The sequence below is a fragment of the Lactuca virosa genome, chromosome 8 (assembly GCF_052849685.1).
Source record: "Lactuca virosa cultivar CGN04683 chromosome 8, Lactuca_virosa_CGN04683_v6, whole genome shotgun sequence".
In the NCBI taxonomy this organism is placed as follows: Eukaryota; Viridiplantae; Streptophyta; class Magnoliopsida; order Asterales; family Asteraceae; genus Lactuca; species Lactuca virosa.
In genome coordinates this window covers 128,338,374-128,361,672 of record NC_136433.1, presented here as the reverse complement: position 1 = coordinate 128,361,672, position 23,299 = coordinate 128,338,374, and the positions used below count along the sequence as shown (strand labels likewise).

Here is a 23,299-nt window from a genome sequence, read left to right as displayed (position 1 = left end):
TTTGGGAAACTTGGTGAGATAAGTAGGGTTTTCAAGCCCATAAATTTTTAATGGTAAAATATCATTCCATATATCAGGTGTAAATATATAACCTGTCTTAAGACCAACTACGCACTCACCTGACAAAGTGTCAGGTGATTGGTGAATCGGGCAGAGCTTCGCCTTACACCTTTCTCGAAAGACCTAGATATACATAACGCTACGTCTTAGTCTAGTTTCATACTATGTGGAACTATTATCTTACGAGTTTAGATTCCTCAACAATTCCAAAGTCTACTTCAAGATCAAAAAGTAAGGATCAACCAGACAGGACAGTCAACAGGCAGGATCATTTCGACATATAGTCTTTCTGAAATCAAACAACCAAGCCTACGTGACAATTCTAGACACCTCTCCCATAGTAGATCAATCAACATGACAACTTGGAATCGTTGATAAATCTTAATTATCAGATCCTAGTAACGACTTACAACTATAATTATAAATTATACAGGGGCAGAGTAAGTGTAGCTCACTTACAGAGTATAATAGACGAGAATCAGGATCTAAACAGGCAGAATACTGACTTAGGTCTTTCCTACACGAGGATTATGGCAAGCTAAGCACTTGAGGGTGTCGTAGGGCTGCGCCGCAGGCTAGAATGAAGAAAAATAGGCTATCTATCGAAATTTTCAGAGATATATCAACTGGAGGGTGTGGGGAGGAGTGAAAGAATTAGCTGGTATTTATAGGTGAGTTTGGAGTCTTACGCGCCGTGCAACAGGAGGCACGCCACACATAAGGGTGACATCGATCCACTGGGCTGCCGACACGTGGCACGAATGGGGTGGGGGTACGTTGCTGACTTCGCGCAGAAGCTACGCACGTGCGCGTGTGACGTTTTCCAGATTTTGAAAATTACATAACTCCTTCATACTAGCTCCGTTTTTGACGTTCTTTATATCCACGGAAATCTCTCGATAGATCTACAACTTTCCTTTAGACTCCGTCGGCTAATTTTGACTTTATTTTATTTACACAGGCTTAGCCTATTTAAGTATGTATAAAATGCATAACTCTCACATCCGGCGTTCGTTTTCGATGGTTTTTATATCGTTTGAATCCTAACAACGAGATCTTCAACTCCTGTTTAGATTGTTTTGGCTAACAATCTAATGATCTAAAATTCGATATTGATGCGCACATTGCTGCGCCGAATTTTAGAAAAATCATAACTTCCTTAGTGAAGTCAGATTTAGACGATACCTATACGCACGAATTCGCTTTTACGACATCTATTAATTCCGTTTAGACTTCCTAAGCTGAAAAACAATCTAACCCAGATTCACTTGTTACACTATCCGTAGCTGTGTCAGTTTTTATCGCGAGACTTTGACGCTTCCTAACTTCTTCGTTCTAAGTCAGATTCAGGCGTTGTAGATATGTACAGGATCCTAATTACGAATACTATAACTAGGTTGAGATTAATTTCCCTAGATGATCTTTTACTTTTGATGTGTATTTTAAATCTTATTTATTTTATTATATAATATATCTTAATATCATATAAAACACATAAGCACAAAATATATGAATAATCATGTCTTATTCATTCGCAAAATGACTACATGACTTGACCACAAAGTTACATGTTTGATTAGTAAGCCTAGCTGGAAATGCGGACGTTGCATATACACTTATTGATTAATATATTTTTACTAGGTTATATATATATATATATATATATATATATATATATATATATATATATATATATATATATAATTTTAACATTATTTATTTACTTATCTATTTAATTTTATATGTTTTCTAATTATACATAGCAAAAAATATGTTTGAATACCTCATTATATTTTTTAAGCCTACTAAACATATTGTTCATTTATATATATATATATATATATATATATATATATATATATAATTTCTTTTACGGTTTTATTCCTTCAAAGTTTGATACAAAATGCCTAGTTGGACTAAAAATGTTAGATTTGTTTTTAGTTGGAAGATAAAATTTAAAATAGGCAATTTCATAAATGGTCAATGTGTTTTTCAAAATAAGGCAATTTTAGAACAATGTTAAAACCGTTACTTGGTCTTTATGGTTTGACAATTTTGCAGTCAATTTTGATAACTCTGTTTTAGTCGTAGACATTTGACGGACCAATTCTTTTTCTCATTTCCTCATTATATTTTTGTGTTGATCATCAGAACTTTTTTTCATACTTAATTCAATTCTAATCCCATAATTCTCTTATCAAGTTCATCAGTTGCAAATTCAATTGTTGTTTCTGAGACCGTGTATGTTACACGAGAACCATAATCCATAACAAATCGGACAAGAAAATAAACATTAGTCAAAGGTTGATAGGTAAGGAGACTATCACCATCTCTCATGAAGAAAGAGTATGTAGGCCCAAATGTGAGATTATTTATTTATTTATTATTTTAAAATAGTTTTAGTTTAAACTAATTATAAAAAGAAATGAAAAAGATATATACGTTTTTATATGTGGGTGAGGACTGAGGAACAACTACAATACAAACTAGTTGATCGATTTTTGAACAGCCTGCACTACATTCAATTGAAATTAACAAACTTATTAATTAATTTCGAAAATAATGAAATAATGAATAGGGCTTCAGTCGGTTAAAAGGTGGCTACTTTTATAATGAAAAAAAGACGTGGTTAAAAATGGGAAACATATTGCACATAGTAATAGCTAAAAATGAGAATTGTTCATTAATATTGTCAATTGTTGTGCGAAAATATATGTCAATACTCAATAAATATTAACTCAAAATTATACTTACTCTAAACATCAACAGAATTCTTGCAAAATAGACATTCCAGTAGCCTAAATCTGCAACCTTTCTGATTGAAACTCCAAAATATTCTGAATTTAGGAAGATAGTACCAAGAAAAGTTTCAGAAAGTACCAAAGAAAGTCAACTGTGCCACCACTTAGTATTGTAATATTGTATCACAATTCACAAGCTTAGCTCTACAAAATATACCTTACCGTAAATGAAAACATAAGGAATTTAATAGGTTGATTTCCCCTTCCACCTGTCTACCTGCACACAGACAACAACTCAACTATAAACTAAAAATGGCTTTACAGCTTCATAAAAGTCTTTAACTACTTAAAACACCCCTTACCAAAAGTATCGGCTTAATCTCATACCACTCCAACCTTCATCTTCACCAACACACCATCTATAAATCAATCAACATCAAATTAACTCAAAATACAAACTAATATAACCAAAACATCATAGTTGAGTCCGCATAAGTCAAAGTAGCTAAAAAGAACCAAAAGTAAAAAAGATGATTACTCTTTGGATCAATATGTCGACCAGTTGGCAAATTCCACCCCCTGAGGCGTTGCTGAAATTAAAAAAAAAAAAAAAAAAACTAAATCCTACAAAATCAATCGATTTCTGAAATTAATCAAACAAATGTTAAAGCGGATTACTCATAATATTAGATCGAGAATGGAAGCAAGAGAGAAGAGATCCTTCCATCTGTGCATTCAATTGAAAAGTTCAATTTCAATTATAAAAATTACGTATATGTTTATGAGGAAAAAAAACCTTTCTGTGAGGAGCCCTCAGTTGTTCTCCGAATGAAATCTTCGTCATCCTCTTCTTCTTCGTGATGATGATTCTTCACAGTCCTTACCATCAGCTCCGATTGCTTCTGAAGAAACACAAAATTCTATCATCACATAAATGGCGCAATTAAGGCAAACAATCAAACCCAGACGATACGCATAAGCAAGGGTGAAGGTACGGTCATAAAACCTACTGTTTAAGCGTAAAGGAAGAGATGGAGCAGCAGCCGGTGTCGCGACAACATCGGCGGCGATAAAAGACGATCCAGGAGTTTGTTGGGTAACCTTCTACGCCATCTCCGCCTAGGGCTTGTTTCCTTTTCATTTTCATAAACAAATCATTTCAAGGTTTGTAATATTGGAGTCGGTGACTCGGTGTAATGGAGGGGCAAAAATATTGGAGTCGGTGTAATGCGGATTTAAGGGGCTAAATTTAAAATTTGAAAAGCCTTGTCGCAAATGTTTACAATCCAGAAAAATCTGCAGCAGAAATCTAAATCGTAAAAGATTATTGTTCACCAACTTTTTAACAATTAATAGTAGATATATACATTAAAGTCCCAATATTTTTATCGATTTGACAAGAAAATCCTAAATTTTATTTTTTTGACAGTAAATCCAAATTACCGGCAGTTTTTTACACTTTTACCATTTTTTCCCGGTTAGCCAGTAATTAGGACTTTTTTGTCAAAAAAATAAAGTTTAGGACTTTCTTGTCAAATCGTCAATCGGGACTTTATTGTCAAAAAAATGAAGTTTAGGATTTTCTTGTCAAATCGTTGAAAATATTAGGACTTTAGTGTATATATTATTTTTTTTGTTAGAAATTTAATTGTATAATACTCTTTAAGCATAAAAGTTATTAAAACCTTCTCTAGTCAGCTAGATTCTATTGAAATCCTTAACGTTTGCTTCTTATTAAATTGTTTTTTTAATCTTAACAAACCGACATTAAAAAAAATGGAGATAATCAAGAAAGAAAGAAAGAACCAGGGTTGTGTTGACTTTTTGCGGTCCCAAAAATGGAGAAATAAGAAACCGAAAAAAACGAAATTGCCCTGACTTTATACAAACACAAACAACACATGTCTGGTCAAAAGGGTGTGAATGTGGAGAAGGGAAAGAAGGGCCATTTTGTTTTTTTAGGTTTCTTATTTCTCCATTTTTGGGACTGCAAAAGGCCAGTACAACCCTAGTTCTTTCTTTCTTTCTTGATTATCTCAATTTTTTTCAATATCGGTTTGTTGAGATTAAAAAAACGATTTAACAAGAAGAAAACGTTAATGATTTCAATAGGATCTAGCTGATTAGAGAAGGTTCTAATAAATATTATGCTTAAAGAGTATCATATAATTAAATTTCTAACCAAAAAATTATATATACATTAAAATCCCAATATTTTCAACGATTTGACAAGAAAGTTCTAAACCTTATTTTTTTGACAGTAAGTCTTAATTGACAATTTGACAAGAAAGTTCTAAACTTTATTTTTTTGACAAAAAAGTCTTAATTACTGGCTAACCGGGGAAAAAGGGTAAAAATGTCAAAAACTGCCGGTAATTTGGACTTTACTGTCAAAAAAATAAAGTTTAAGACTTTCTTGTCAAATCGATAAAAATATTAGGACTTTACTGTATATATCCCTTAATAGTATATACAATTGAAAAGGAAAATCTCCTATAAAATTTTAATGTTTTGGGTGAGTTTACGATTTAATTTCAATTTTTATTTTTTAAATAGAAAAGTTCCGATTATTTTATATTTTGTCCAAGTTAATAAAACAATCATATTTTTTTTTCTACATAAAATGATATATTATTGTATAAAAATAAATAATTGAGACATTTCTATTTAAAAAGTAAATATTGGTATAATTAAGATTTTATTGAAGATTTTCTAATTAAAAACCATAAAAGATTTTTATAAAGTTTTTTTTTAAATTTTTTTTTAACCAGCAAAAGAGATATTATTAAGAAAAAACATCATAAATGGTCCCTGTGGTTTCCCAAAATCTGAAGTTTAGTCCCCGTGGTTTAAAAACCTCATAGATGGTCCCTGTGCTTACTTTTGACAGATGGTCCTTATCCCTAACTCCGTTAAATTTTATCTGTTAACTGAAGGGCATTTTCGTCATTTCTCTACCACAGGGACCATTTATAATGTTTTCTCAAAAATGAAATAATATGCAAGGGTCTCTCTCTCTCTCTCTCTCTCTCACATTGACTGTCAAAGTCCTCCATAGGAGGAGCTCTTTTCAGTAAAAACAAGAGGGACATCAACCATGTTTTCCTTCTTCTCTTCCTATCAATCAAAGCAAATAAACAGCCCCCTGAATACCATTGATGTTGGTCCTTCTTCTTCCATCCCATAGGCCATGACAACCTTTCTCCTTCTCTTATTCTTTCTGTTTCGATGCACAACCAAGAACACCTCTATTGGAGGTGGTTTTCTTATGGGTTCCTGGTGAGCTCAGGAGCAGGAACCCTTCCATTATCTATTCTATTTTCCCATGTGAACTCAAGAAACAACCCAAGCAAACCCAAACACCCCAATGATTCCTATCAAACAGTCAAACGAAAAGAAAAGGGAAGAGAACCAATTACCGATCGGAGCAACACCCCTGAAGTCGCGATCTGCTAAACCCCACCGAGACCATTCCTCCTCCAATCGAAGAAGCACAATCCCAAACACCCCGTTGATCGGCGTTTGCAGCCATACTCCTCCTTACTGTTTTGTTGCAAGAAGTATGTGAGAAAGAACCCAAGAAGAACAATCGGAGGTACCGATTGCTATCACCTTCACGACCCCACCCGCTTCCCCGATCGGAACCACCCAACCCACCCTAAAAATTGACTGATGTTATTATTGCTCTCCTGTCGGCTCGTTACCGGCGAAGAAGCAAAAGGGATCAAGAGGAGCTCACCAGAGAAGTCGATTCCCCCTCCTCACGACCGTATAACCCTCATCAAGCCACTGTCGTTGGCTTCCTGCTTTCGATCTTGCTCTTTTCTTAGATCTATCTTTGAACCGCTCTTTCTTCCTGTGGATTGTGACCATCGACGGCGTGAGAGAAACCTTGGAGGCTTGCCGGGATTTGGCCCATTCTCCCCTACTGCTCCGTTTGCCTCTTCCATGTCCCGATCAATTATGGATGGAGACATGGTCCCTGTGATCATGGAAAGACGAAAATGCCCTTTAGTTAACGGACAAACTTAACGGAGTTAGTAATAAGGACCATCTGTCAAAAGTTTTGTAAGCACAGGGACCATCTATGAGGTTTTTAAACCACGGGGACTAAACTTCAAATTTTGGGAAACCACAGAGACCATTTATGATGTTTTTTCTATTATTAATAAAGTTTTTTTTTTTTAACAGGGGATTCTAAAAAACAATGAAGCATTTATGAGGTTTTGTAGTTAAAATGTTAAAACACTCTACGATAAGCACACGGTTATTAGTGTGACCCGTCGCTTAGTTTCCATTAAAACCGACAGCTGTCTACGTTATAATCTTGTGCTCGTCAACACCGGAAACTTTCTCTGTCGCCCTTGTTCTCTCCCCCATTTTTGCTGGATTGCGCAGGGACTGACCGGCGTACTCTCCTCAGAACTGGAAACAGAGAAGCGGGGCATCTTAGCGCACCGTCATATAGTGGATGTATTTTCCTTAATAACATCCGTATCTCGATCTTCAATGGCGAATCTTTGATCGATTTCCGATCTGGTGCGTGTGTATCCTGTTGATGGCGTACACTCTCAATTAGATTTCTTAATTGAATTTTTGTTTCTAATATATGAATTTGTCTGTTTTGATTATTTCTACAGATATAACTGTGTATATACGCGTTTTTTAGGGCTTTTTCTTCGACTTCATTTTGATTCTTCGATGGCTGCTCCACCAGCAAGGGCACGAGCAGATTATGATTATCTTATTAAGCTCCTTCTGATCGGCGATAGCGGTGAGTTTTTGTTTCATCATATCATATCTACTATTTATATTTGAATAACGTTGTATCTGGATTATATGGCTGTATGCTCTTGAAATTGGTTAATCAATGCTTATGGTGGAGTGTTAGAATAGTTGCTGATCTTTTGGAAGTTGAAAAAAATAAATCTATGTATTTTGAATGAGATTTTTGTACTAATTTAGGTTGATTTGGTGCACTTTGTTCATATAGGGTTTGTTTTTGTTGGAATGTTTGATCTGTTGTTTTTTGAGTTGGTTGAGTAATGTGCTGCTGTAGTACGCAATAGTGTTCTCATCACATGAAGACTCAGCTTACTGTGAAAGAAAATCTTTGCTTGCTGATGCGTTAATGTTATGTTTGTGGTTGAGAGTCTACCCTGTTCTTAGTTTTCAAACTGGTGAAGTGGTGATTGGTTCTCCAATTGAAGGCGATGATTTTGAACCAATAAAAGTACAGCATGGAGAGAGAGAGCATTGAATACGGATTCACAACATTGTCGTTTTCACATGTGACATGACACTGTTGTCATGAATACATAAGATAGTAGTTAGGAGAGGAGTAATGAGAAATGGAGGAAATTAAAATATATGAGAGATAATTTCCATGTGTAAATGTTAAGGATCAAATCTTATAGATCATAGGAGATTATAGGGTGACCTTATAGAAAAAGTTAACCATGAACGGAATTTATATAGGTAATCTTGCTAATAACAACCAAAATACTTGCTCTAAGGACTACAATACAAGTATATCAACTATCCTAAAATTCTCCTATTATTTGTACCATGCAAATGGATATAAATTTATCCCAAAATGTAATACACAATTTCCAAATTCTTTGAATTTCCATTCGTGCCCTTGCCCTCACCATAGCTTCATAGGTAAATAAGTTGAAACTCTTCCCCTAATTACAACCATAATAGGCAGCTTAAGTACTTCCCTGTATGATTTGTATCCTAAAAGATGTCACTCAATTTTCATTTATTCTTTAGAATATCAGAGCTTAACTGTAATTAATTACAGGTGTTGGTAAAAGTTGCCTTCTTTTGCGTTTTTCTGATGGTTCTTTCACCACTAGTTTCATCACTACAATTGGGTGAGTTAATTTCTTTACAACACTTTAAAAGATTAATTCGTTCTTTTTTTTTTAAATATATATCTAAATAACTAAATTCTTGATACAGTATTGATTTCAAGATAAGAACCGTTGAACTTGATGGCAAACGGATCAAACTCCAAATTTGGGACACAGCTGGTCAAGAACGATTCCGAACCATCACAACAGGTACAGATTTTTCTCATGTCTTTCAGATTATAATGCTATGTTATGTAATTGACACTTTTACCCCTCTATACCCAGCTTACTACAGGGGTGCTATGGGGATTTTATTGGTGTATGATGTTACTGACGAATCATCTTTCAACAGTAAGTTCCTTTTTTTTTTTAACCTTATAATGAATGACACATTGTTGACAAATCTCTTTATATATATCCAGACATAAGAAACTGGATTCGCAACATTGAACAACATGCTTCAGACAATGTTAACAAGATTCTTGTTGGGAATAAGGCTGATATGGATGAAAGCAAAAGGGTATTGCTAGTTTTTCTATTTTTTTTGTTTTTACAGTTTTACCCTTCAAAAAAACCAAAAATGATGTGTCATGGACTCATGATCTTGTTTTCTTGTAGGCTGTTCCGACTGCAAAGGGTCAAGCTCTTGCGGATGAATATGGCATTAAGTTTTTCGAAACTGTAAGTACACTTTTTTAATATCTTTGAATTATTTATTTGAAATGGTTAAAAGACAATTGAGTAAATTACATTTTGGTTCCTGAGTATTGCTGGTTTTTGTAATTTTGGTTCCTATTTGAAGTTTTTGTAATGTGTTTGGTCTTTGTTCCAAGTAAAATAACTAATATTTTGTGGACCAGATTTGCAAAAATCAGCTATACTTAGGGACTAAAAATCGTCATTTTACTTGAAGCAAGGACCAAAAACATTACAAAAACCTTTTTAGTAAAGGACGAAAATTGGAAGAAAAAAACAAGGTAGGGACCAAAATTGCAAAAACCAGCTATACTTTATATTCATCATTTTACTTGGAACATGGACCAAAAACTTCAAATAAGGACCAAAATTGAAGGGTTAAACAGTTTTGGATAAAATTTGCAAAAATGAGCTATACTCAGAGACCAAAGATGTATTTATTCTACTGAAGAGAAGAGAAAATTGAAAAAGAAACTTGTGTTTTTGGCAGAGTGCAAAAACGAACCTAAATGTGGAGCAAGTTTTCTTTTCGATAGCAAAGGATATCAAGCAAAGGCTTTCAGACACTGATTCCAAGGCTGAGGTATATATATTATGGATTAAAAATTAAAACAAGGGACAATTAATGATTAAAATTAATAATTATTTAATGATTGCAGCCATCAACGATTAAAATTAATCAACCAGATGCAACAGCTGGGAATGGTCAACTTGGACAGAAATCAGCTTGCTGTGGTTCTTAAAAAATATGATGGTGGAGTGGAGTGCTTGCTTGCTATTCTTCAATGGGAAGATTGTGTTGTGGTAGTGTGTGAAAGGTAGTAGCTTCTTTTTATTTTGAAAAATCATTTTTCTTTCCTTATATAATTTGATTTTGTTTTGACATGGCGATGTGGTAGACAATGTTTGTGTTTGTTTTTCCCTGGCCTAATGTGTTATAGCACTAACAATGATGTCATGAAACGATTGTAACTATACTTATTGTGTGGAGGCCTTCCTGTTTCTATATTTTTTTTGAACTATATATTAAAAAACGTTAGAGGAACTAGCAGCAAAGTGACAGTTTTACATGCTTACATGCTGATCGACATAATTGGGTTTTGCAACCACGACACAAGTCAAACATAGAGTGGTTGGGAATCAACCCCTCTGTTTACAAGATTTATGGGGCAGCTTATCCAAACGTAGTCTCCAATCCATGCAAAAATGTTGACTTTCTAGGCATAAACCTATTCCACCAACTAGCCAAACTCAAAGTAGGCAAAATCTCATCATCAATATGCTTTCTAATGTTACTAACCGTAAACGTATCCATGCCATCGATTATAGATCTCCAATGGTCTCGTTCAGACAAAAGTTGAAAAAACCCAAACAGATTAGTCAATTCACCCATATGCCTTTGTTGAGCACCACCTTAATTTCGTGTCTTGAGTGCCGACATATAATAAATTCTCAAACATCACCACCTTAAAAAGAAAGTGGATCTCAACCCTTCAGAGGCTTACTAACAACCCATGCATCTTGAACATTGACATATAATAAATTCGCAAAGAAACAAACACATATTTCAACAACATCGACCAACCACCAATAGAAAGCATTTCAACCTTCCATGGGAGAGTTTCTTCCAAAATCTAATCATAATTGATTTCATGTTTGATCCTACCGGAAGATCTATCACCATTTCACAAAGGCCGAATGCACCCTAATACCATACAACTTTAACTTCTGCAAATTGATCCTTAACCCTGAAGTTAAATAAAAACATCTACAAAGAGAAATAAGATTGATGATATTTTCCTATGACCACTTTCCCAAGAAGATAACATCATGTGCATAGAAAAAATGAGAGATCTCCAACCCGTTACAACCAACTTTAGCCCCATGATACAACCCAATGCATATGACATCCTCAATCTCAATCGCCACATGTAACCCTTCCATCGCAAGTATGGACAAGAAAAACAATAAAGGGTCACCATGTCTCAACCTTATATGAATAGAAAATTCGTCAAAAGGGCTCCGATTGACTAGAATATAGGACCTAGCTGATTGTAAGAAGTCCCCAATCCAATCCCTTCACCTCAACCATAAACCCGCAATGGTTAAAATATGCTCCAAATACCCCACAACTGAGACATTCATAGGGTTTCTCAAAATCAATATTGAAAACCATCAGACCCTTCTTCTTTTTATGCCACCCAAGACCTCATTAAGCAAAAGAGACATATCCAAAATCTATCTTCCTTTAACAAAGACATACTGCTCCATGTTTACTAGAGGACGAACCATATTTGTCAATCTATTGGTGAGCAATTTTGCAATAATCTTGTATTGCACACCAATAAGACAGATAGGTCTAAAATATTTAATGGTTACCGGTTTAACAACTTTGGGAATTATCGTGACGAATGAAGAGTTGTAGAATCTTGCATGTGTTGATTTTTTTTGAATAAAAACAAAAAACATATGATTTTATCAACTCCGAATACTTTTTTTAAAAATGCAGAAGTAAACAAAATCTTTTATCCGACTGTTTTTAAGAAAATATTTTGCATGATGAATTTTTGTCCTAACTGCAAGATGTAGTTGTGTTATGAAGCAAGCACTGTTACATTTTATAAATCGTTTCATATTATGGTATTTTTAGAATTATATCTATGTGATAAACATTATTATAGTCGAACAAGTTATTTTAAGTAGTAGATATAAAAGTATAAAAGGTTCTGTAAGGGTATAACAAGTGTGATCCAAACAAAGTATATTTTTATGTACATTTGACCCTATTTTTATGTTATAAATAAAAATGTGGCATTTCAATAAAACTGGGGACAAGTTATACAAAATGAAATAGTTTAGGGGGTGAACTGAAACTAAACAAATCTGCCGCGAAAATTACCCAATCAAAGTGAGTTACTTGACCCGTTGGTGATGACCCGAGTGTTTTTCCCGCTACTTTTCCTTTCCCGCCGCCATTAAGCCATTTTCGATATAGATAATCCTAACCCCCATCTCCCCATCTCTCTCTCGCTATAGAAAATGGCGTCTCAGAGACTCACGGAGTACGAGCGTAAACGCCTTGAAAACATCAAACGCAACGACGAACTGCTCGCCTCTCTCAAGATCCATTCCAAGCTTGCCGATCTATCAGCATCCGCCAAGCGTAACAGGTATCCCTTTCACTCTATACACATGATACAAAGTTAAATACATTGATTCGGAGTGTTTGCTTATGGATTTGTTCAATTGGTGAATCTATATATGCTATTTTGAACAGGGAACAGACTAAATCTTACAAAATTAGTCCACAGAAGAAAGCAAAATCCGAAACCCCAATTGTAATCCGTAGATCTCTAAGAACCCAAGGAAAAAAGCCAGATTCTCCAGGGTTAGCAGATGATTTCAACGAATCTTCTAAGAAACAAACAACACCCAAATCACAAGTCACGCCTGATAAATCCGCTCGAGAATTAACACCGCTTCTTATGAGAGACGTGAGGGTTTCTTCTGAGCCGGATGAACCACTTGTCAAGAAGATTCTGAGTGTATCTAAGGATTCACCATCAAACGGAGCAAAGAATGGAGTTGGAATGAGGGTTACAGCTTCGATTGATTTGGAATCGATGGAGTTGATGCCAGAGAATATTGCTCGTGTTGTACCTAACAGGATACTGTCAGTTAAATTCTTTCCATCCGCAGATATAAGGATGGTTGTTGTCGGGAACAAATTTGGGGATTTAGGGTTTTGGAATATTGATTCGGAAACTGAAGATGGTGATGGGATTTATATGTATCGTCCTCATCCAGCTCCTGTTTCATCGATTTGTATTCAACCTTTTTCCATGAACAAGGTACTTCTCATCTATTTCTCTCAAATTTTATTCTTTTTCATAGATAATCTAAAAACTTAATTCTCTTCAACATCGGGTCATTTTCATGTTACTTTGAAGCAGATCATTACATGCTCTTATCATGGTCTTATTCGCACATTAGATGTGAAGAAGGAGACATTTGATCTTACTTATTCCACTGAAGATGCGATTTTTTCTATGTCCCAAAGATCTGATGATGTGAACTCTTTATATTTTGGTGAGGGCCAAGGAGTTCTTCGTGTTTGGGATGAAAGATCTAATAGCTCATCAATGGCTTGGAACTTGCATGATTCTAGGATCAACACCATAGATTTTAATCCAGCAAACACCAATTTAATGGTTACAAGCTCTTCAGATGGAAGTGCCTGCATTTGGGACTTGAGGAAGCTTGGTAAAAAAAGTAATCCAGATTCTGTTAAAGAGATTAGACGTGATAGGGCTGTACATTCAGCTTACTTCTCTCCTTCAGGCAACCTTCTTGCTACAACAAGGTACAATATACAAAAATACCCTCATCCATTAATGACTTTATGATCTTGTTGTCTTATATCTGAACAAAGTGATGTTTTTTATGTAGTCTTGATGATAAGGTTGGAGTGGTAAGTGGAGCAAATTATGATGATGAGTTTTTGCTATATCATTACAATCAGACGGGTAGATGGCTTTCTTCATTCAAGTAAGTTGCTTCTTCTTTTTTTATCGAATGAATAATCTCCTTGAGTGTTAGTAAATGACCATTTTGTCCTTGTGTCCGTTAGGGGTGTGTGGGGATGGGATGATTCGTATGTATTTGTGGGAAGTATGAAGAGAGGGGTTGATGTTATTTCTACTGAAGAGAAGAGAATTGTTACTACTCTTGAGAGTCCTCACATGACTGCAATACCATGTCGTTTTGATGCTCATCCTTTGAATCCTGGGATGCTTGCTGGGGCGACAAGTGGTGGCCAGGTTTATGTATGGAGTTTATAGTGATAACTCAACTTTTTTTTTTTTTCTTTTTATGTCACTAAAATGTGTAATTTTGATATGAGTTATGATATGTTAGAAATTGTTTGGATTTAATTTAAATTGAAGATTCTATGAATAGGAAAGTAACATTCCTAAAAACTTTACACTTGTCAACATTCAACTTAAAACGCTAGATTTTGTGAATAAATTTTATTATTTAGAAAATATAATATTATTTATTTTCAAAAAACATAAAAAAGGAATACTAAAATTTATATTACTTCAGTTCAAAACTTGTTGCTTATAGATCATAAATTTCCTGGTTCCATAACTAACTTTTAGAAAATTTGGTAGTTGTTGGACTTTGACTTTATATTATCTATACAAGTTGTACGTGAAGTGTGAACACTATGAAATGTATTTATTTAAAGTTTATGCAAATGTAGAATTTTCAAAACTACTAGGGTCAAACTCGCAGACGGCTTTCTTTTGTCTCAAGACGAATAAACTCGTTTGATTTAAAATAGGTTGAGTATACACATCAAGTGCACTAACTGAGTTAACTTCCACAAATCTTATTTCAGTTCAACTACTAACGGCTTACAAATTTTTTAAATGATATAAAATCTGGATTGCTTTTGATGTGTTCATGGTTTACGAAATTGGTTTTTAAAAAACAATTATTATTATTTAGCTTGAATGCTTTGGATATTTGAAACTCAATAAAAGCTTTTCTTTTTTACATTTTCTACTATAATTACTGTGATCCTCTATTTTCGATTTAATAAAACTTACTTAAACTCTCATTAGCTTAGATTGATCATATGTGTATAACATGCTAAACTGATAAATAATAAGCGTTTGTAATAAAAGCTTGTTTAGAAAATGACCAATTTTTATTGACCAAAATAAAATATAATGGTTAACTATAAAAATGATATATATATATATATATATATATATATATTGCCGGATCAAATATGCCCAAAATAAAAAATTGGATTAAAATTGATTTGTTTAACCAAGTATTTGGCTGATAGATAATGAAATGCGATAGGTCAAATTGTTTTTCTTAATAAATCTATTATAGGTTTAGCCAAAAATTTGGTACATTTTGGTCCAATTTTGGAAATAAATAAGTTATGAAATCATTTCCAATTTACTAGATTTCGTCAATTCTACGTACAAATGACCCGTACGGCGTACATATCAAACATTTGTAGTTTGAATTCAAATCTTTGAATTATGATCCAATATAATAAATACATAATTTATGAAATACAAAAAAAAAACGATTAATATACGTGTGTTTTTCTTCGATTCTGCATATTTACACTATCCTCATACCCAAAAATCATAACCTTAAACATAACTAAAAAGTAAAAAATAAAATAAAAAAATGCCGCGTTCTAAGTAGCAATTCCCGCCGTTCTACCATTACGACTCCAAATCTTGATTTCGTTCTGAAAGGGTGTCAAATTCAAATCCAAACACAACCCTCTTCCGCCGCCGTCAACCTTCTCCACCACCGGCACCGCCATTTTCCTCGGAAAAATCTTCTCCGCTGCCGCCAGACTGTCACGGTGCTTCCGCATGTGACCACCCAACGCCTGCCCAAGCTCAAACTCCAATCCGCAAATGGAACATTCATGTGTCTTAGCCTTTGCCGGAGATTCATCGTTTAATTTAGGCCGTTTGTGGCTTGTACGGTGGCCGCCGAGCGCTTGAAACGACGAGAACTGTTTGTTGCATGTCTTGCAATGGAAAATCCTACCGGAATCTGATCGGCCGACGCGGTTAAGGAGCATCATGCAGTTGGCCATGGCTAAGTTCTCAATTTCTCGATCGTCATCCCAATTTCTCTTCATTTCACTGGTTAATTTCGAAAAATGAATTTTAAGTGTTTGATAAAATTGTTTGAATTAGTTGTTGGTTGTTGCAAGTTGCGACGCATATATATACCATCCGACGCACACTCAGATCCTACTAATGGTTTGATTTCATCAGCGGTGACGTAATTTTGAATTTTATGACGTAGGTTTGACCATGTTTCTAGAATTCTGAAATCATTGACTCTTACTCGATGAGTGGATTACTAGCCAAAATGAGAAAAAACAGAGGAATGAAGAAGTGGTTATCCATGTTAAAATTAAGAAAAAAAACTATTTATATCATCTTTAATGATTTTGTATTTCAATTTATATTTTTTTTATAGTAATTAAATAGTTATATATGATTTCTTTTAAAAAAAGAACCAATTTAATTAAAACATTTCGTCATGTGAGTGTATCTATATGCTTTTAATTAAGGCAAACAATAGTCAAAATGTTTAAAATCATTAAAAATACTTATATTAACCAAAACATTTTGTCTTAATTAACCGAAAACTGATCGGAACCGGAATACAAAAACCAATAAAGGTATTAACTCGTGCTTCAATGAGATTTTTTGATTTTAAACATACAGATACACGGACATGACGGAAATTTCCGGTTAATTAAAATAACTAAGATATTTTGTTTTTTTATTCAACTAATTTAAAAAAAAATTCATAAATGATATACTAGTCCTTTCAAATGACACATGGACCTCCGTAACAAGTGTCAAACATAAGACTACATGGTTAGGAAAAAAAACTTAGGCTATGTTTGGCGGACTAACTGAAAAGCTAGCTATTAGTTGAAAAGCTAGCTGTTAAATAAAAAGCTAGTTGATAGCTGAAAAGCTAGCTGATAAAAAATAACGTTTGGTAAAACTAGCTGAAAAGCTAGCTGAAATATATAAAATTACATAAAAGGACATGTAAGAGTATGTGTTTCTATAATTAATTAAGGGGTGTATTTGGAAAATTAAAAAAAAGCTCCTAAAAAGCTAGTCTAAGGCTATGTTTGGCGTACTAGCTGATAGCTGAAAAGCTAGCTGTTAAAAAATAACGTTTGGTAAAACCTAGCTGAAATATATAAAATTACATAAAAGGACATGTAGGAGTATGTGTTTCTATAATTAATTAAAGGGTGTATTTGAAAAATTTTAAAAAAGCTCCTAAAAAGCTAGTCTAAGTAGCTTTTCAAAAAGCTAGCTTATAAGCTACTTTTTGGCTTGCCAAACACGACAACATAAAAAAGCTCGAAAAATAAGCTAGCTGTGGCGCGCCAAACACAGCCTAAGTAGCTTTTCAAAAAGTTAGCTTATAAGCTACTTTTTGGCTTGCCAAACACGACAACATAAAAAACTCGAAAAATAAGCTAGTTTATCAGCTAGCTGTGGCGCGTCAAACACAACCTTAGTAGAACAACCATACACCAATTTTTGTAACTACTCTATAATCGTTGTGTATCATTCTTGTCGGTTACCTTTACAATTAGCAGCCACCCATACTCATAATGAATAATATAGTCATTTATGTTATTATATGTATTTTTCACTAACACAAAAAATCAATCAAACAAACAAACATTCACCAACTTACATATAGGGGTACAATTGGTAATTGGAAGGTACGTACACTTGATAAAATTATACAATTGGTTTATATATTAAACATGGTGAGAATAACTACCAAAAAATGTCTATCGTCCACAACCATCACCAGCACTACCACCACCACCACTACCTCCTCCTCCTCCTCCTCCAACATGAACCACCACCTTCAACCTATCTTCCCAAAACTCCATCTCTAGCAGATGAAACACGAATATTGAGAAAATACAACAGTCAGCGAAGCAAACACATATCCGGTCGTCAAAACTTAGGGCAAAAAATGAGGTCGATGATGGTGATGATTTTGGAGAGATAGGAGGTCGACACTGGCGGTGGTTTTGGACAAAACGCATAAATAATTATTTTAATAGTTGTCACCGTTATTTTAATTTTGTCAAACACAAGTGCCAATCATGTAATTTTGCCTCAACACAAGTGCCAATCATGTAATTTTGCCTTTTAACTATTATAATGATGACTTTTCCAAGGGCCAAATTTACAAACCGAACATAAGTCTAGGGGAAAAATTGTAGTTCACCATTTTTCTAGAAGAAAGGGACGTACGTCTATGTGAATAGATTACATACGAGCTCTAGTCCTAAATTGACTTTGATAGTTTGATATTTATGTTGAATTTTATAAATTTAGTTTTTAGTTTTCCCCCCTTTCAAAAATCTATCATATAAGTATGTAACCGTTGGTTAATATTCAATGTCAATACTAATAGGAGAATCTCTACCAAAAAAATTTAAATACGAATATTAATCAAAGAGTAAAAAAATAAATAACTTATTTACCAATTCTAAGTATTAATCAAAGAAAAAAAAATGTTGCAAAAATAAGATTTGGAGAACATTATAGATACTGTCTACATAATTGGGTTCATGTCAAACCAATTATTAGGTCAACGACGACGGTGAAAGTAGGAAATTACACGCCAAGACTAAATTACATAAAGAAATTCTAGGAAGCCGAATATCATTTTATTTTTATTTTTTATTAGATACTTTAAATATTAGCTGCAAGTTGATGATACTTTTCCTTCTTGCATGAAAACTCCTTAATTTCATAATATAACTAATGAACGCCAGTAACTACAAAATTTATAGGAGAAAGACAATGGACACCTATTAACCCCTATTATAGGTTCTTTGTTTTTCATATACCGAAGGTCATCCATGTAAAGCAGTCAGTCTATAGACAAAGACAAAGACATGAATATTGACATCCAACTTTCCCTTCCCCCATTTCAATTTAATGAGATTATGGGGTCTGTTGTTGTTTGTTCGGTTTATATACAACACATGAATATAAGATTTAAACTTATAACTTCTAAGCAAGAACAGAATCCGTAAAATGCAAAACGTTTTATGTATATATGAAAAAATCCCTCTTAAACTTCAAGCATTCTACTATATAATATACAACTTCATGAATCAAATACCCGACACATCAATCAAGGCTCAAGCTGGCAATCTCCCGGACAAATAAAGCGCCAACTTCTCTCTCGAAAGGGACGCGTTGTTATCCGCCACTTCACAAACCTCAGGCCGATACCCCAAGTCATGCTGACGTGTCACATTCAAAGTCATCTCATCCAACACATCATCTTCCATGTCAATCACAATATTATGAAGGATACAACATACAAGAACAACTCTAGGTAACCGATGTTTATCGGGTCGCCACATCACTCCTTGAATCATCTTCCACATGTCTTTAAGGCGGGCCAATGCTCTCTGAGCCACCAATCTTGTTGCAAAGTGTCGTTTGTTGAATTCTGATTTTGTTTCCGGAAGATCTCGACCTTGGTAAGGTGTTATTAGCCATGGGAGTAGAGGAAAAGCCGAGTCTCCAACTATGTATTCTTGGAGTTGGGTTTTTTCTGAAAGTTTTAGTTTTGTTCCGTTTAGTCTTTCGTGTTTTTCTGCTAATTCAAAGAAAGTTGACTTTTGGAGGACGGATGCATCGTCCATTTTTCCGGGCCATCCTGTGACTATGTCACGGAACCTCATATCGGGGTCCACAATCGCCTGCAAGAATAAAAAAGTGAAATTACTTATTTACCCTTAGTCGGTTTTATGTTTCTACAAAAAAGGTACACAGTGGCCCGCTAGGTGGCTGACATAGGACCCCGTAATCCATATTGTAATTAAAAACTTTCTATTTTGTAATTTGGTCTATAAGATTCCTTGTTTCATCATTCTTGAAGGATATTTCAGACATTTCACTAATAGACATACTTTCTTCAGACTACATATTGGCACATTGAAGCTCTACGTCACTAAGAGTAAGGTGGTTTAGAGGTATATCTTTTTGACTTAATCTTTTACAAATTTGCCCTTCCTTGTTTTTTAAACATCATTTATCTGGATAACCTACTTTTTTTTTTTTTTTTTTTTTGCAAACTAACTATTGGTCTTGTAACTTGTAAATGTAAAAAACCTTGGACTTTTAACGTTTTTTTGTCCAAAATCTTTTATCCTTACAAAGAGTAGGTTCATTTTGCATTTTCGTAAGAAAAACGGTGTGTTTGTGACAAAAGTCAAATACGAATATACAATCGTTCAAAAAGTCAACTAATGATGCACAAAACAGAAAATACTAATGTAAAAAGTATAAATTGCAAGACATAGCAACAGATTTTACTCTTATTACCAACATAGGCAATGTACTTTATTTTTTTTACCACAATAGCAATACTTTACTCATAATAGCAATCTACTTGCAATTTTTTTACCTACATAAAAACAAAATTACTTTCTCTACACATAACAAACGCATACTTACAATTCCTTACCCATAAAACTTGTAATAATTTTTCAAGTTTCAGGTTAACGTTGCACTCATAGGTTAAAAATGTAAGAAAGTTGTTATTATTTATAAAAAAAATATAAGTAGGTTGCTATTATGAGTAAAAAACAAAGTACATATATATTCACACATACCTGCAAGATCATACTGTGATTGTCCTTACGATCAAGCCAAACATCAATGGATCGTTCAGAAGCGGAGAGCAACATCATAATATGAGTGGAATCAATTGCACCACAACAATTTGGAAGGCCTCTAATATTTTCAAATTTTGATTTAATTTTTGCCATTTCCTCTTCTTTTGAAGGCCATTGGAGGTGGTGGAGCCCATGTTCTTCAATCGCCTCCACAAACCGCCAGGTCACCTGAGAGACTGTGGAGTGGTTTGTACCAAAGAAGTTGGCTACTCCGATCAAAGAGTCACCGGAGCTCAGCCTTCTTAAAGCTAAACCCACTTGATCTTTTATGGACATTGATTTCCCATTTAAGAAAATAAAGTTTGATGATTTTGTCATCATTGGTTCGGTTACTAGTGAGCATATGTAGTTGAATGTCTTTCTTGAAACCTTGAAAACTGTCTCAAATTGATCCAGACCTTTTGATGGAGATAATGAACCTACACAGATGGGTATTTAGGACATTTCATCAAGTCTTGTTACATAATGAGCTTCCTTTCGTGCTATATTTCAAGATTTTACTCCCTCTGGTTCAAAATGTTTGTCATTTTTACGATGTTAATAAGTTTTTAATAGTGTTAGTCATTCATTTAGATAGATAGTACTTTTCCTTAAATGCCCCTGATTTCTATTTCTCTACATGAAGGAAGTCTAAAGGTTGTATAACTTTGTTTACGGTGAATACATATTGGAACACAGGGAAACGGGAATACAAAGATTTAGGATTTTCTAATTTTTTATTATTGCTAGTTGATTAGGTAATCTCTGAACCTATATAATGGCTTTCCTTAAATGCCCCTAATTTTGTTTTGTAGTTTATCTCCATGTAAAAAGTTTAAATTTCTTTTGAAACAGAGTTATTTAGATGATAATATCGATATAGTGATACTCCAATGAGTTGTTTATCTTGTCAATAATCACTTAGCATTTGGAAACCCTTAGGGGAATCAAAGTGTTTACATTACCTCAATTCGATTGCATCTAGGAATTTAACATCACATTCAAGTTAGAAGTGGATGCATAAAATACCCCAATCAAAGTCAAATGCAACTTCATCTAGCAATCATAGTTTTAGGTCAAGAACATGAACTACAAGTGTTACAAAAGCAGCAGATTAGGGGTTTTTTTTCTTATAAGAATCTATATGCATTTACGATTCAACGACCTAGAAATCAATAAAGAAATCGAACATAGCAAAATCCACAAAATCAAATTCATCTAAAGCGAAGATTCACAACTTGTTATAATATAAAAATAGAAGAAAGTTTCACTACTTATAAAGCAAAATTAGCAATTCAAACAAGCAGAACTTGTTAGTGTTTTGATGATTTTAAGAACGAAACGTACCAGCAATCCGCTTGGAGAACTCGTCCCACCAATCAAAAGAGCCCTCTTCAGAAGACCCAGAAGCGAAAACATTTTCAATATCGACTTTCAACTCTATTTTCCTCTTCTTCTTGTTTCCTCTTATTGGACCCATCAGCGAGCAGAGGATTCAATTGAAAAAACCCACCAATGTTACAATCTTGAAACAACAAAATCAAGTATTTTAGTTAGAATCAGTGAAAAGAACGAACACCCACTTTTTTAAAAACACTCAAAAGATTCATAAATAGATCGTAAACAAGTAATGGGAACAAAGAACATGCAAAGAACAGTTAATAACCCTGTGGGCAGAGGTGGTTTTAATGCGTGTTCTTGGTGTATGTGTGCTGTTTTGGGGTGATTGAAGCATGCAAAGAAAAGGGTTTCGCGATATATACTTGGCAAATAGACGAAGAGATGATTGAGAATCTAAAATGCCAAAATACTACTACTTCTACATACATTATCGGGGTTTGGGTTGGTGTCGCTTAAAGACAATGTGACAAGAGAGGAATTAAAGATTTGTTTGTAATAAAGATTTGAGCTTTGAGCCTCCCTCTCTCTCTCTTTTTCATTTTAGTAATATTCTCCGAAATTTTATTTGAGGATGACACATTTTACGGGGAAAATGAACACAACTACACAAGAAAGAAAAAAAAGAACATCAAAGTCTATATATATGAGTATATGATTAATGACTATACATTTATAACAACACCTTGTTATTTATTCCTGATTTGTTTATGAAAATCAAATTTATAGTGACCCATTTCCCAATTTGATAAGTTGGTAATAATCGAAGCTAAGTTAGCAATTATATTCAAAAAATATTTAGGCGAACGTTTATAAGAAAATTCATCCGAGATTTTGTAAAAATTCTCAAACGAACTTCATCCAAGTATCTATCAGAGCCGACTCTATGTAGAGGTTTTTTAAGGTAGGGCTTAGGGCCCCCAATTCTAAGGGCCCCCATATTCTCCAAAGTCCAAAGGTAAAATCCAAGCCGCTAACCACAAAATAAATGAAGCGGAAGAATAAATCAAAGATCGCTGCACTCATGAAACTGAAACGACTTTGCATTCTTCTACCGATTCTGATTTCTGCGAAATATTCATCTCATCCGTTTTCGATTTCCGAGTATAATAAAGGCCAAAGGGGCCCAAATTTTTGGCTTGCTTAGAGCCCCCAAAATGATTGAGCCGCCCATGGTATCTATAGTTCATTGAGAACTCTTGTTCACGCTTCTATTAAAAGCTATCAGGCTTATGAACACTTATGAACAGTAACAT

At 34.1% G+C, this 23,299-nt stretch overlaps 4 protein-coding genes and 1 long non-coding RNA gene across 11 annotated transcripts; 2 read left to right on the top strand and 3 right to left on the bottom strand.

Annotated features, from left to right (window-relative positions):
- Nucleotides 1-2,747: 2,747 nt before the first annotated feature.
- LOC145134170 (uncharacterized) lies at nucleotides 2,748-4,041 on the bottom strand. Of its 4 annotated transcripts, none has more exons than XR_013718966.1 (7): nucleotides 3,812-4,041; nucleotides 3,598-3,703; nucleotides 3,480-3,528; nucleotides 3,340-3,391; nucleotides 3,164-3,220; nucleotides 3,019-3,078; nucleotides 2,748-2,897 (listed from the first exon to the last, which is right to left on the bottom strand). It is a non-coding gene; the product is annotated as an uncharacterized LOC145134170 (long non-coding RNA). The 4 variants fall into 4 exon arrangements; XR_013718964.1 differs by having other exon boundaries at nucleotides 3,024-3,078; nucleotides 3,812-4,040; XR_013718965.1 differs by lacking the exon at nucleotides 2,748-2,897 and having other exon boundaries at nucleotides 2,913-3,078; nucleotides 3,598-3,721.
- A 3,093-nt stretch (nucleotides 4,042-7,134) lies between these two features.
- LOC145129806 (ras-related protein RABE1c) lies at nucleotides 7,135-10,280 on the top strand. 2 transcript variants are annotated; one of them, XM_079064622.1, is made up of 9 exons: nucleotides 7,135-7,340; nucleotides 7,442-7,575; nucleotides 8,608-8,680; nucleotides 8,769-8,869; nucleotides 8,945-9,010; nucleotides 9,082-9,179; nucleotides 9,278-9,340; nucleotides 9,846-9,938; nucleotides 10,015-10,280. In XM_079064622.1, the coding sequence occupies exons 2-9, from the start codon at nucleotides 7,503-7,505 to the stop codon at nucleotides 10,096-10,098; spliced, it is 651 nt and encodes a 216-aa protein (XP_078920748.1). In that variant the 5' UTR covers nucleotides 7,135-7,340; nucleotides 7,442-7,502; the 3' UTR covers nucleotides 10,099-10,280. The 2 variants fall into 2 exon arrangements, with proteins under 2 accessions (XP_078920748.1, XP_078920749.1); XM_079064623.1 differs by having other exon boundaries at nucleotides 7,212-7,340; nucleotides 7,471-7,575.
- A 2,067-nt stretch (nucleotides 10,281-12,347) lies between these two features.
- Nucleotides 12,348-14,329, top strand: LOC145128976 (uncharacterized). The gene is made up of 5 exons (XM_079063745.1): nucleotides 12,348-12,525; nucleotides 12,633-13,206; nucleotides 13,309-13,718; nucleotides 13,805-13,903; nucleotides 13,986-14,329. Exons 1-5 carry the CDS (start codon nucleotides 12,395-12,397, stop codon nucleotides 14,194-14,196), a joined length of 1,425 nt encoding a protein of 474 aa, XP_078919871.1. The 5' UTR covers nucleotides 12,348-12,394; the 3' UTR covers nucleotides 14,197-14,329.
- Nucleotides 14,330-15,584: 1,255 nt separating this feature from the next.
- On the bottom strand, nucleotides 15,585-16,043 carry LOC145130829 (zinc finger protein ZAT11-like). Its single transcript, XM_079065588.1, has one exon. The coding sequence runs from the start codon at nucleotides 16,041-16,043 to the stop codon at nucleotides 15,585-15,587; it is 459 nt and encodes a 152-aa protein (XP_078921714.1).
- A 2,957-nt stretch (nucleotides 16,044-19,000) lies between these two features.
- On the bottom strand, nucleotides 19,001-22,567 carry LOC145128282 (PIF / Ping-Pong family of plant transposase). 3 transcript variants are annotated; one of them, XM_079063091.1, is made up of 4 exons: nucleotides 22,473-22,567; nucleotides 21,993-22,170; nucleotides 20,604-21,085; nucleotides 19,001-19,688 (listed from the first exon to the last, which is right to left on the bottom strand). In XM_079063091.1, the coding sequence occupies exons 2-4, from the start codon at nucleotides 22,123-22,125 to the stop codon at nucleotides 19,119-19,121; spliced, it is 1,185 nt and encodes a 394-aa protein (XP_078919217.1). In that variant the 5' UTR covers nucleotides 22,126-22,170; nucleotides 22,473-22,567; the 3' UTR covers nucleotides 19,001-19,118. The 3 variants fall into 3 exon arrangements, with proteins under 3 accessions (XP_078919217.1, XP_078919218.1, XP_078919216.1); XM_079063092.1 differs by having other exon boundaries at nucleotides 22,409-22,522; XM_079063090.1 differs by lacking the exon at nucleotides 22,473-22,567 and adding an exon at nucleotides 22,312-22,462.
- Between the last annotated feature and the right edge of the window lie 732 nt (nucleotides 22,568-23,299).